Here is a 13918-nt window from a genome sequence, read left to right as displayed (position 1 = left end):
TGTGGACAACATCAGGACTAACTGAGAATCAAAGTCATGTTTCTATCTAGAAATGTCTTGGGTTTATGACAGCCCACAGTCAGCAGTATCCTGAAGATCCCTCTGACATAGGCATGGAATGGGTCTCTGTTTTTTCTTGCCTGTTCCCTGCTGCTCTCAGTCTGGAGGCTCTGCAGCCTTTTCCCATTCACAAACCTTTGCAATATAAATGTTACACGAAGCCTGGTCTCCTGGTTTTTCTTGCAGTGTGAAAATACATTTCTTCTACTTTCAGAGATGTAATCTGAGAGAGTCTTTGCTGCATCTGTAGTTATATGCGAAGTTGTAAGTTTTTAACTTGTAATTTTCTCTGGTCTTTGCATCTCATTGCAGCAGCTGCTGTCTGCAGTTGCCTCCCTTGTCTAACTGAAGATAGCACAGTCTTATGATTGTGAATCCACAATGCCATTGACTTGGAATATCTATTGAAGGAAAAGTGAAAACCCAGAGATTTAAGGAAAAGGGCATGCCTTGGAAATGACTAATATGTTTATGCCATTACCTAAAACTGGGATATTTTCAGAACTGCTGGATGTACATGCTCTCTTGTGCTAGCTGTGACTCAAGCACCACCTCATTCACTGTCTCCCATGTCTGACTCAGATCCATAGGAGGGCACGAGCTCTGAGGAAACTGGCAAAGCAGCTCACTGAAGAAAAGCTTGTGCTGTCTTCTAAATCCCTCCAGAACTACATCATGCCTTATGCTACAACTGCCATTTTCAGTGAAAAAATGCTTAAGGTAGGCTCTTTTAATTGAATGCATCCACCTGAATATTTTCACCTTTCTTATATAGCATTTGCCTTAACAACCTAACCTCTTTAGATAGCTGATATATTTGTGAACGTCTCCATTGTAGGCAAAAGTTCTGTGCTGGTTTTGGTGGCAGAAAGAGTTTGGAAAGTACAAGTGCAGTCTGGGCCCAATCCTATATCTGCTAAACTTATCCTGTTTCTCAAAAGTTGATCTCAGAAAACTGTTTGGGTTAGGGTTTTTTTATTGTTGTAGTTTTTTGGGTTTTTATTTATCTTTAAATAAAAAGATTTATTTGGGGTTTTATTTATCTTTATTTTTGGTAATCAGTTTCTTATTTTTTCCCTCTGCCTCCAAACTTCTGTCTTCCTGTTTAGTTGTGAGATTAGTTACTCTTTGACAGTAGACTGTGGGAATATAATCTGTGCCTAGTAACAGAGGTGGGAATAAATATGGTTTTCTCTGGATTTAGAGAGAAACTGCAGGAATTGGCAGAAAACATTGAAATCAACAGCAGCTTTGTAATTAAAATTTGAAGAGTGACATTTGTTAGTCAATTTCAGTGAAATTACTTGTAATGTCATTGTGGATAGACTTTCCACCTGTGGCTTTGAAAAGCAAGGTTTCATACTTCTGTAGTTCCTTGCACACTACCAGAAGAACAGCAGACCTGCTTCTGTCAAGCCAAGTAAATGTCTAATTTGCTTACTGTCAGAAATGCTTTTCTGAAGCTGAAACAATTAGAGTCAGGCACTGGACTGATTCTCTGCAGCAGTGCAGGCTGTGCCCCTCAGTAGAGTGACTGAGTAGCTCTTCAACCAGAGGGCAGTAAAATGTGTTGATTGAAACTTTGGTGAAGAAATACACATTTTATGTCACACCTTAAATGGGTTTGTAGTCGAACAGCATAGCCCAGCAATGTGCCGTGTGTTTGTGGTTGGATGCCTTGACTGGTTCCTGTTCTTAGTTCTTAATGCAAGCGAGCCCATAGGTTGAAGTATATGAAAAATGAAATGTATGCAGAAAAATTTGGAGGAAGTGGGTCTGGAGATCTGCTTGATGGACTGTGATTTTTGGGGGATTTTTTCCTAACATGGTGCTCAGGTGGACATCTAAAAATACCAAATCCCAGGCACCCCCACTAGACAGATGTTACTTCTGTCTCTTGTTGCTTTGAGTAAAGGATGCTTTAGACATATGACCATTGTGAGTGCTAACAGCAACTGAATTTCTCTCTTTTGAGCAGCATGAAAATATGGTAACAGCCTCAGTTGAAGCTATTGGAGCTGTCTGCCGGCATCTTTCATGGTCAGCATATTTGTACCACCTAAAGCATTTCATCCATGTCTTGCAAACAGGACAGATCGGTACGAAGCTGGGAGTCAGGTGGGTACTGTGAGCAGTGCTGCTCTGGTTTTCTCCAAAGACTGCTTAGGCACAATTCAGTGTTTTTAGGAGCATCACATGGATTTTAGCCTCTTCCCTGAGATGAGAGATTGCTGACTTTGAGATGGACCTAGGCAAGTGAAGGTGGGCATGGCTTGCTGCCTGCAACTATGAAGTTTTAACACCATGTCTCACTGAATGCATGGCAGTGGTTCTGTCAGGCTATGCTTGCTCCTGGAACACCTCCATTGCTCCAGTACCACTCTCTGTGAGGCTTCACAGTGAGCAAGGTCATAAAGTTCAGGCAGCTGAGAAGTAACCAGTTTTTATTTTCTGGGGGTTTTCAGGATAAACCTCATTACGGTGCAATGTCACTGAATAGGATATTTTCCAAAAAGTACTTGTAAGATTTTTCTGTTGTGTGTGTATATACATCCTCTTCTTTTTGTGCAGAGAGCTGATCTTTCTTCATGTTTTCCTTCTGCAGCTTGTTAGAGACAGTGCTGGAAGCCTTTCACTTTGACCATGAAACACTTGAAAAGCAGCTTGTGACCATTGACAGCCAAGGTGAGCTTTTTGTGTCTGCTTGTAAAAACACTACCTCAAACTGCTCAAATGCAGCTAATCAAAGTTTTGTGTTTTACTGTTGACAGCAGCTACTCCTTTTTAGAATGGGCATACTGGAAGCTAGTGTTGACTTTTCTCCTCAGGAGCAGTACAGATTTTCCTCCTGTGTGTTGACAAAGTCAGGAGAGGTGTAAGGAATCATCTCCACATTACCACTCCATCCCAGGCATCTGTAAACCAAAACAGCCCAGAACCTGTGTGGTTCTCAAGGTCTGCAGCTAGCCATGTGGCTGCTGACACAGCTGAGTTTTTTATCTTTGGTGTTGGCTGCTCTCATGGTTATCTGCAGCCTAGATGTCCTCACCTTGCTTCCCTCACCATTTCACAGGATGGAGTCCTTCTTTAGCTTCTTCACTATTGTGGTTACCTATGTTGGGACCTTTGGGTGAAGGAGGAGGATACATCACAGCTCTGCTTGTTGGTACCTCTTGCCCTGTGAAATCCTCAGTTTTAAGTGAATGGCAGTTCTCTATAGTTCAAGCACATTAACCTTTGCTAAGCTGACTATGGGGTACAGACACAGAGTGACATTGTCTTTGCTTTAAACCTGGCTCTAAGGAGTGGTTATCAAAGACCAGCAAGCCAAAGCTTCATTACCCAGTAGAAGAAGCCTGGTGCTTATTGGTGATTTGCTGTCACTGGTGATAGGTAGGAGCTTTATCTAGAACTAAGCTGTTACAAGAGTCTCAATTAAGGGCTCAAGTTTTGTATTCTCCTGTATTTACCTGTACTTTTGGCAATTACTTGATAGAAGCTGCCATGGACCTTGAGCCAGTGGTGGAGGCTGAAGAAGCCATGGAGCTGGAGCAGAGTGAAGGGGAAGAGGAGGAAGTTGAAGAAAAGAATGGGAAGAATCTCACTGAGAAGCCAGTGGAACCTGAGCAAGCAGCTGAGCCGTCTGAAAATGCTGAACAAGTGCCCAAGCCTGTTTCGTTCTTACCCCGAAATAAAGAGGAGCTTCAGTGTCTGATCAAACACATTCAAGAAACAGTTACGGTCAACATCTTGCCTAAATTGCACAGGTGTATTGTTGCAAAGGTAAGGAGTTGACATTTGAAAGGTCTTTTGTAGGCTGGTGCTTTAAGGATTAGGATACTGCTTCAGAGCCAGTGAAAATGCAACACATTGAAAAAAATAGATGCAGCTGGAGAGAGACAATCTGAAAGCACAGAAAAGGCTTCATACCCTTTGCTGAGTCATAGAGATTACTGACAGGCCCTCTGGTCAGTGTGGATGTGGTGTCTTAACTTCCCTGCTGAGAACTGTCTCAACCTACGCAAGTGAAATGATTCACTTTGTCTAACCTCTTGAAGAGTTCTCAGCCACTTGCTAGCACCAGCCTAGTTTCTGTATTGAGAACACAGGGATTTATCTCACCTGTCCTTTAGCTGTCTGGGTTTTTCCTGCAGTCACCAGAAGATACGAGCTTGTTGTACTGGCCTCTTCTAGGATTTGCTGAGAAAAAGCAGGATTTGTTTCTGTATATTAAAAGTGCATTGTGTTTTGCTCTCTTAAAAAGGTTAAAAGAGACGAGGAGCACAAGCTTGTGAAATCCAATGTTGTGAATGATGATGAGGTGGTTCGTGTACCGTTAGCTTTTGCAATGGTCAGAATGATGCAGTGTCTTCCCCAGGAAGTGATGGAAGCTAACCTACCAAGGTAAATCCATTGGAGTTCCTTAAATCCCAGGGGGCTGTTCATTGTGCAGCAAATGAATGCAGTCACTTTCCTCAAGCTGTGGTTACGTACACGGCTAAAGTCAAGAGGGACATCCTAACAATCCATAAATACTTATTTTGGAAATTCCTATTCCTAGTGACATGCACCTCTGCACCTCAGCATTTGCTTTCTGTAAATCCTTACCTAAGAGCAGAGCTGTGAATCAAGGTGCAGAGGCAGGGCTGGTTGTGCTGGGGAAGGAATAATGTACAGAAAGAAAAGACAATGATTAAAACATCCTGAAGAACAGTAGGTGTGTGTATGCCTATAAAACCTCTCTGTGAGGCTGGCTGTGAGTACAGCTGTGGTTGTGAAACAAGGCTGAAAAGCAGCCTCCTTGGCAGTGTAATTAGTTTTGCTCTGCTTGGAGATGAACAAAGCTGTCTGTCTTTGTTTCCAGCATCCTACTGAAAGTCTGCACATTCCTGAGAAACAGATTTCAGGAAATACGGGACATTGCCCGTAACACCCTCGTTAAAATCATGGAAGTGTTGGGAGTGCACTACCTTCTGTATATCTTAAAGGAGATGCGGTCTGCACTCATCCATGGGTACCAGGTAATGCTGAAATTCTTCCTCTTCTGCTCTCTGTAGGCTTTCTTTAATGTACTGGGAGGAGAATCCAAAGGGAAGTTGCTATTGAAATTGTTTTGCACTGGCAGAATAGCTTGGTATAATGCAAGTAAATACTGTTGCTAATGCCTACATCAGTCTTTGTTATGCCCTGCCAAGTGTCAAATAAGGATCTGTACCCTCAAAGAACTGAGAGTCTAAGCCATTTTCCTAGTGAAGAGTTGAGGTATTAATGGGAAGGATGAATTTCTGGTTGCAGTAAGATTAGAGGAAATCATTCAGCAAGGTCATGAGGGCTAAGCAGTATCTGAGGGGAGTTGCTACAGAGACTGTACAGACAGTGTGTGGTGATGCTAATTGAAGGCTTGCTTCCTAGATCCAGAGCCAAGGCTCTGACTATTAATTCATCTTTCCTCTTCACATGGTTTGGGTTAAGAATAATTTTTCATGTGAATTACCACAGTGGAGGAGCGTGAGCTTCTAGCTGCTGTAACAGTGAAAGCACCAATAAGAGCAGCCTAAACATGCCAGTAAGAGCACTGGGGATAGAGGGGGTACCAGTCCTCTTATCACTATGTGGTAGGATCCTTTTCCTGTTGCCACTACATGGATTCTCATGCTCCCAGCATTTCTTTTTCTTATTGAGAGCTGAAGTGCAGTGTGTGACTTGTGATGTCTCTAGTATGGGAGTGTCCCCATCCAGTATGATTGAAGAAGTCAGTGCAGAAGGTTGGAAACATGATCTGTTCTCTTTTTCTTTAGCTCCATGTGCTCACTTTTACTGTGAACTTGTTACTGAAGGGCCTTGCTACCAAGCTCAGTGCTGGTGATTTGGACCCCTGCTTAGATATCCTGATTGAGGTAAAAGCTATTCAAGACTGAAAGAAAAAGCGTCATGAAGTGCTTGGGACATATTCTGGGGGGGAAGGTTTTGTCTCTGACTTGGTGGCAAACCAGGCTATTGTGTGTGTACTGCCAAGGAAGGAGGCATCAGTAAACCCCTTTGTAGAGGGTAATCAAGAGAATAGAGAAGTCACATATCGCTGGGGCTGTATCCTGAGCCCTGCATCCTGAGAGGAGAGGATGGATTCAAGATTAAGACACCTGACTATGTTTTCCCGTACTCTAAATGGCTGAGGAAGTCAGCAGACTCAGTCCCACAGAGCCCAGGAGCTCAGCTGGCCATACAGATGGGGTATATTGGGGTGTATTGATCTGACTGCAGTCCCATTCCTTGTATTGCAACACCACAGAGAAGAGTGTTTTCATCTGGTGTGCTTAAACTAGGATGTTCTTATTGACAAAGGAAAGACAGACATGATTTGTAGGAAACCTGGAGAATTGTTTTTTCTGTGACTGGGGAAAAATAGTGTTGTTCTGTTGCTACTGAAGGAACCTGCTTTTCTTCTCTCATTCACTTCTCTTGCCTGTTTTCCAAAGATTTTCAACCAGGAGTTGTTTGGGAATGTAGCTGAAGAGAAAGAGGTGAAAGGAATTGTCTCCAAGATCATGGAAGCACGCAAAAACAAGAGTTACGATTCCTATGAAATTCTTGGAAAGTTCATAGGAAGGGGCCAGGTGACAAAACTTATTCTGCCACTGAAAGAGGTAAGAAAAGTCAATCAGAGTCTCTCCTATTAACTTGGTGCACTCTCAATTCTGTAAGATGATTCTAGAGCCTCTGCGTGGCTACTTTGAAATCAGCTATGGAATCTTGCTTTGGCTTCCCATTTTCCTTTGGGAAAGCAGTGTGCAACCAGCTCAAAAGTGAAACTTTACTGTTGATGTCCAGGGCAGGGAGTGGCATTCTGGGAAGCTTTTTACTGCTGCTGGAGTGGAAACATGCCACTTTGAGTTCTCCATGCACTCTCCCTCTTGTTTCCACTGCCCACTCTTGTTTCCTCTGGAAAGAAGTCCTGCAATGCTGCTCTGTGGTTTAATCTCTTGTGCATGGAGGAAATGTCAACAGGATGTGTCCAGGGTCTATCCACATGCAATAATTGCCTTTTCAAAGATGCATATGTTTTAGCAGAATGCAAGCTCACACAGGAATGGAACCCTGGTTTGCTCATTAGATCTTGTGTCCTGGTGGCAATAGGTGAACTGGCTGGACACTGACAAGAGGCTGGAGAGGAAGGGAGGGATGTTGGTGCAGAGCTGAGGCCATGAGATGCTGTTCACATAAAGAGCTGGGACTATGACAACATGATGAGAGAGAAATTGCTCTAGTTTTTCCCATGATTTCTGAATATAGATAAAAGATATTTGCCATCAGGCTGTCCTCTGAAATTCTCATGGTTTTACCCCTGCAGACTCTGGAGAGCACTACGAGCTTGAAGATAGTCCGGAAGGTACATGAGGCACTGCGTCACATCATGGCAGGGCTGATCTTCAACTCAGACATGAATGCAGAATCCCTCCTCCTCCTCAGTCATGGTCTCATCAGTGAAAATTTGCCTCTGCTTACTGAGAAGGCCAAGTGAGTTCCAGGATGTTATTCAGATCCTCTGGTATTGCTTGCAGAAATGGCACTTCTCAAATCCAACCAAAGAAATGCATGAGAGTTTCCTTGCTTTCATTCCCCTTTTGTTTTCAATGTAACTGAATCATTTGGGCAGTCAGAGAGCAAGGAGGAAGCTTAGTAATGGGAGTTAGCATTTGTTGAACTCACGGGAGTCTACTCTTGCAAGTGCTCAGGACCTTCAGCAAGGCTTTTTCACTGTCTCGTGGGTTGATAACATGCATTTAGATGTTAGGATGAAGGGATGAGGGACAGTGTTTAGAATCAGGCTGCAAACATTTTCATGGGGCCAAGGAAAAACATGGGCTTTCACTTAATTGCTTTGCTGCTGGGGCAGAAGATGAGGAGAACCATCAGATTTTCTCTCCATCTGGTGGTGTCACTGCTCAGAGCTGGGTTTGGGTGTCCTGCATTTGCAATTACATAGGCTGGCTTTCCTTAGGATCTGACAGCTGTTTGCAGACTTCTTGGAGCAGTGTTTGTAGGCCATCAGTAACTGAAGTATCAGTAAAGAAGAGCAGTGAGCAGTGGCAGGAAGTGTATTTGCTTGAAGGAACTTCCAAAGTTGATTGGTTCACTAAGAAAAAACTGAGGATGTTACACAAATGATTGTGTGTTTGTTATCTCTGGAATAGTGGCATTGTTCTCAAGTCTGAGTCCTGTCTATCATGCTGCTTTCAAATTGGTTTTATTTCATTGTGGTCTATCTGGGACCTGCATTTGCGTGCAGTGTGGGGAGCAGCTGAGCACAGTTCAGCTCTTTTTACTCCCAACTGCAGGATTGTTGTGGAGAGGGTTCATATCTGAATATTTTCCTTTGCCTTACCTACACTGCTTTTCAGGAAAAAAGCTACCCCTCCTCCAGACCCTCGGCTGCAACCAGAGAGCTGCCTGCTGCTCCAGCCCACTCCCACAAGAGGAGGGCAGAAAGCACGTGTCAGCAGCAGGACTAACACATATATCCTGGTTGATTCAGGACTTCGGGTAAGATCTCCTCAGATAAAAACTTTGAATTCAAAATTTTGTTAAGGATATGCAAAGGAAAGTATTCTGGATATATTGTTTTAATAGCACAGCCATTAGCCTTAACTTAACTTTGTATATTTTAACTCCAGTGGTGCTTCTTAGAGAGCTATAAAAAGTGCTTAGTCTGTTGAAATATTTGGGTGGGATATGGCATAAATTCTACTATAACCTGAAAGAGTGGTGGGACCTTACTTGACTCTTTTGCATTCTGATTTTGAGATGAATATCCTGATCTTTCTATAACAGCTCCTGCACATGAGCCTGAAGAGATCCAAAGTAAATTCTTCTGAGGAACATGCTTTGGAAATGTTAGACCCTTTTGTTCAGCTGCTTATAGACTGCCTGAAATCTATGGATGTCAAGGTACAGTTCTGAGCTGAAGTTCTGTGTGTGCTGTACTAAGAAGAGTCCTGACCACAAATACCCTCTTGCAGTTGACTTGCAAGAGAAGAGAAAGCCACCAGTTTTTCAAACCTGCTTTAACAGGTGTGCAGAGATTAAGGTGTTTGAGGGCATGAAGCCAGGGGAGGCTTGTGGCTGATGGAGGACTGAATGCCCTGCTCTGTGTTGCAGGTTTAACTGTGGGCACCTTCTCCTAGAGAATGTTCATACAAGGAATTTACAGACTATCTGTGAGGACATTCATGAGATCCTGTAGCTGCTGGGAGCAGTGTTGTCACAACTGTGGCTTCTTTTGATCCAACTCCAAAGTCTTAATTCCTAGCACTGTAGGCAGTCACTTTTTGGGACAGCTTTTGGTTTGAATGAGCCTGGAGAATCTGTTGAACTTTGGGTTTACCAAGAGTGGAAGGTATACCTCATACCCTGTCAGATACTTGGAGTGGGGCTTTCTGTGTCTTGAAGGCAGCTCTGCTTCAGAAAGCATTCTTGCCATCTGCTGAAACAATGCTGTGTTAATGTCTTTACCTGGTAGATCAAAGTTATAAAATATTTGAGTCACGGGTAGTGCTTTTAGAACTGAGAAACCCTTTGTGTTACCTATCAATAGTTTGAAAGAGGTTCAGCTAAAAAATGGTTTGAAAGAGGTTCAGCTTGTTAGCTAATTGCCTTTTACCACAGTTGTAGGTAGCCTGGCCATGTCCATAAAAGAGTGTGAAGAGTCCTCTCAGTGTCACTGTACCCACCTGATGTCCTTTGGCTCTCTCTTCCAGGTGATAACTGGTGCTCTGCAGTCCTTGGTATGGATTTTAAAGTTCCCTTTGCCTTCTGTCAGTACGAATATGGAGTCACTGATCAAGCAGCTTTTCCTCTTGCTGAAAGAGTTTGCCAAGACAGGAATAGCCAAAGGCCAGAACTTCCACCTGGTTGTGAGCTGTTTCAAAGTAAGTCAGACCTAGCTCTGCTCATTTCTGTTTTGGGATTAACTTTCTAGAGTGAGACTCTTCCAGCTACAGATCCCTCCCTCAGCTGTCCCTGGACAGGTAGTCTGGAGATCAGAAGCTAGTGAGGAATATGTGGCCTTGCTGATTCTTTCCCAAGTACAAACTAAAAGATAGTTGCCCCCTAAAAATACACAGCTTGGATCTGAAGAAATACCTTTATAGAAACATGTTTGCCTTCTTTCTTCATTGTAGTAGTATCTTGTTCCACCTGAGTAAATTCTGGTAGCTGAAGTGAGACATGGGAAGGGGGAAATTCACTTGTTTACTTTTGTTTCAAAATTGCCATCTGAAAGCAAAATGTGATGCGAATAGTGTTAGCCACATGTTCTAGGGCAGCAGTTTGTCTTTTCAAGCTGAAGTGGTATAAGTCAGGCTTTGGTGTGGACTTTTATTTTATGGCACTGTGTGTGTACTGACAATGTGCAATTTGATTTTGTAGTGCGTTACAATACTCGTGAAGAATGCAAAGAGTCAAATAACAAGCAAACAGCTCCAAGTGTTGCTTGGGTTTGCTGAAGAAGACATTTATGATTCATCACGCCAGGCCACTGCCTTTGGCCTTCTCAAGGTATTTTTGTGCAGCAGTCGTGGGCATTCTGTGACCCACTGGAATAGCAGTGATTCTGCTTCCTGGTGAAAGGCTGTGCATTCTCATACCAGGAACAGGCTATAGAACACTGTTAAAGCTCTCTGTTATAAGAGAGGAAAAATCAACAAAGCTTTACTGTTTGACTTGTCATCACTGTTTAAAATTGTTTGGGAGGCTGTTTTATACACAATGCATATGAGAATGTATTTGAATCAGAGTATGTTTTTGCTAAAGAATCAACATCTCTGATCATTAGATCAGGTATTCTGTGTTGCCCAGAAGAAACAGACATGGATATGTAAGCCATCCTTCCTTTTTTTTTTTTCCTTTGAGTTGCTCTGTCTGTGTGTGTGAGAAAGTCAGTGTTAAGGTACCCCCTGAAACCAGTGTAATCCGGGTTGTAGTACTGCATCTCACACATGTTGTGACTCCAACTGTGCTTTCACATTTTCAGGCTATTTTATCCAGGAAGCTGATTGTCCCTGAAATTGATGATGTGCTGAAGAAGGTTGCCCAGCTGGCCATCACAGGTCAGAGTGAGCCAGTACGAGTCCAGTGCAGGCAGGTTGGTGAAGAGTCTCTCACTTTATTTACAGCTGTCTAACAGGCTAGAGGTCTTAGTGGGCCATTCTAGCACTCACAGACATGTGCCTTGGCCCTGCTGAACCCTAAACTCCGTTTCCCCTTCTTTACTGATCTTTATTCCTCTTGTTATCTGGCTTCAGTTATTGAGACTGGTGCAAACCAGAATCATAGACTCTTTGCCTATAGTGAGAGTGTGGCATGCCTTCACAGAACTGTAAAACTGTTCAGGTTGGAAAGTTCCTTTAAGGTCATTGAGTCTAACCCTTAACCCAGCACTGCCCCGTCCACCACTAAGCCATGTCCCCGAGTGGCACATCTATACTTTTAAATACCTCCAGCCTGTTTTAAATAGTCCACCACTTCCCAGGGCAGCCAGTTCCACTGCTTGACCACCCTTTCAGTGCAGAATTTTTTCCAAATATCCAATCTAAACTTCCCCTGGTTCAACTTGAGGCCATTTCCTCTTTTCCTGTCACTTGTCACATGGGAAAAGAGACCAACCCCTACCTGGCTACAGCCTCCTTTCAGGCAGTTGTAGAGAGTGATAAGGTCTCCCCTAAACCTCCTCTTTTCCAGGCCAAACAACCCCAGTCCCTCAGGCACTCTTCATAAGACTTGTGCTCCAGCCCCTTCTCCAGCTTCATTGCTGCTCAGCACCTCAATGTCTTTCTTGCTGCGAGAAGCCCAAAGCTGAACACAGTACCTGACGTGCAACCTCACCAGTACCAAGTACAGGAGAGCTGCTTAGCAGCAGTGACATGGTCCCTCCTCTGGAGGCGTTTTAGCCTATGTAACTAAGCTTTGCTCTTTTTTAAACCCCAGGATAAGCAAATTTGCCACAAATCCATGATTGCTTCCCTCTACTTCCTCATTTTTTCCAAGATAAAACCAACCAAAAGACTGAATGAGTTACTTTGTCTCAAGCATTGGGATACAGGTGAGGTAGGAGCACGAAAAACAGCTTTCATAGTTACAAGATGGATTTTGAAGGGTGCAGGGTCTCTTCACATATGCCTGTGCAAATCACAGTAGTACTTTAAAAACAGATCCTGTTCCAGGCACAGAGCTTGGCAGCAGTTGTTGACCCTTTATGTAATAGGAATGGGATGAGAGGGATGATTCTCATAAGCTTGCTGATCCATCACTTGACTTTTTTCATAACCTTTTCACAAGCTTACCTGAGTGTTTATTTTAACTCCTTTCTGTATTGTTGTTTTTTCTTTCCAGATTTACTTAAAATACATTCTGGATTACCCCCTTGGTGACAAACTGAAACCCAATTTGGATTTCATGCTTGCACAGCTGGAGTGAGTTTATATTCCTGACATCTCTGTGAGAACAGAACTTTGCTTTTATGTATGACTCCAGTGTGCCAAAATGCTCTTTGTAATGAGCAGAAGGCACAACTGAAGTCTTCATTTTCCTACTTCTAAAACTTCCCTTTTCCCAAGACAGGCTGTTTGATGACGCAAATCTTTTTTCTTGTCCCTGTTTCACAGCTGATTTTGTTCTTTATCTGTTTGTAAACAAAGGTTCTGTTGTTTGCTTAGTGGTTAACCACCTCCACTGATTGTGAACCACCATAAAGTCGCCCTAGGACACAGGTGAAGTGGAAAATCCAGGGATTTTCCTGGAATAAGGGAAGGTGTATTTATAAGTGACTGCTATCCCATGGCAGTGTCTCAAGTGTAATTGCAGGCACAGTTAACACAACTGTACCGATTCCACAGGAGTGTTGTGCCTCCAACCTCCTCCTGAGCTTCACCCCTCTCTTGCTCAAGGTGACAGCAGTCTACCAGGTTCCCCAGCACAGTGTGGCTGTGCTGACTCAAATGGGCTGGAACATGGCCTGTTTGTGTCCCTGTGCTCATTCTCTGACAGACAGCTGATGGGCCTGCTGCTTCTCTGTCCACATTTTCAGGCCAGGTCTGGTGCCTGTTGTAGAGGGATCCCTATCAGTGCGTGTTTCTGGAATTGGTTGTTCAACAATTGGTAAATTGTTGGCAACTTCATAGGAGGATCCGTAACAGTTAATCCTTCATTTCTTCACAGGTACGAGTATGAAACTGGGAGGGAGTCTGCATTGGAGATGATTGTGTACCTTCTCGACATGTTCCCACAGGTAACGAGCACCCCCTGGTGTTCCAAGAATCAAGCAGTTACTGTGGTTACTGTGGTTTGCAGTAACAGCAATTTTTCGAGCAGTTTATTCTGGAAGCACTTGCTAGTTCCTATTATCTTATCATGAGCAGAACATGCACTTATCTCCAAAGAACCTGGCTTTTCTCCAAGAGAGAAATGACATGCTGGAAAGTCTGCAGTACTTCTTTGCCTAATGTGCTCTGTTTGCAAGGAAAATAAAGCTGTGTCAGCTGGAGTTTGGATAAACTCAGTCATGATTTATGCCAGAAAGAAACACAACCAGTTTAGGAAATGGGGTCGGACTAGAAAGTGAAGTCTAGAGTTTCCTTACTGTAAGGGTTTTTCAGTATTCATGAGGGATTGTTGACTGAACTGGTGTGTTCTGTTTGGTTGGCCTGACTGGAGAGGGAGGGCTTCTCAGTGGGGTGGATCAAAATGAGAGCTAAAAAGTAACTGTACGTCTGTACAGGATCACATATGCAAAATCTTAAGCTGCCTTGAAGCTCTGCAGCTGGAGCTTAACTGTGCATCCAGGACACTGGAAGAAGTGCAGTCA

General features: G+C 43.4%; 1 protein-coding gene across 2 annotated transcripts in view; it reads left to right on the top strand.

Moving 5' to 3' along the window:
• UTP20 (UTP20 small subunit processome component) overlaps positions 1-13918 on the top strand; it is a 63741-nt gene that overhangs the window by 42046 nt on the left and 7777 nt on the right. For both annotated transcript variants that reach the window (XR_001331224.2, XM_005519463.3), the window contains exons 38-53: positions 643-780; positions 2039-2178; positions 2666-2745; positions 3557-3843; positions 4325-4464; positions 4925-5081; positions 5859-5957; positions 6537-6704; positions 7409-7575; positions 8460-8601; positions 8890-9006; positions 9816-9986; positions 10486-10614; positions 11090-11200; positions 12448-12527; positions 13273-13342. Coding sequence is in view for 1 of the 2 variants with exons in the window: in XM_005519463.3 (XP_005519520.2) it covers positions 643-780; positions 2039-2178; positions 2666-2745; positions 3557-3843; positions 4325-4464; positions 4925-5081; positions 5859-5957; positions 6537-6704; positions 7409-7575; positions 8460-8601; positions 8890-9006; positions 9816-9986; positions 10486-10614; positions 11090-11200; positions 12448-12527; positions 13273-13342 (2196 nt within the window). In the remaining variant the exon portion in view is untranslated. The remainder of the gene's footprint in view (positions 1-642; positions 781-2038; positions 2179-2665; positions 2746-3556; positions 3844-4324; positions 4465-4924; positions 5082-5858; positions 5958-6536; positions 6705-7408; positions 7576-8459; positions 8602-8889; positions 9007-9815; positions 9987-10485; positions 10615-11089; positions 11201-12447; positions 12528-13272; positions 13343-13918) is intronic.

This window comes from Pseudopodoces humilis, chromosome 5 (genome assembly GCF_049639895.1).
Source record: "Pseudopodoces humilis isolate 2021_Gansu_Grassland_sample_001 chromosome 5, ASM4963989v1, whole genome shotgun sequence".
NCBI lineage: Eukaryota > Metazoa > Chordata > Aves > Passeriformes > Paridae > Pseudopodoces > Pseudopodoces humilis.
Note: the sequence above shows the minus strand (reverse complement) of the source record. Positions and strands in the feature narration are given on the sequence as shown.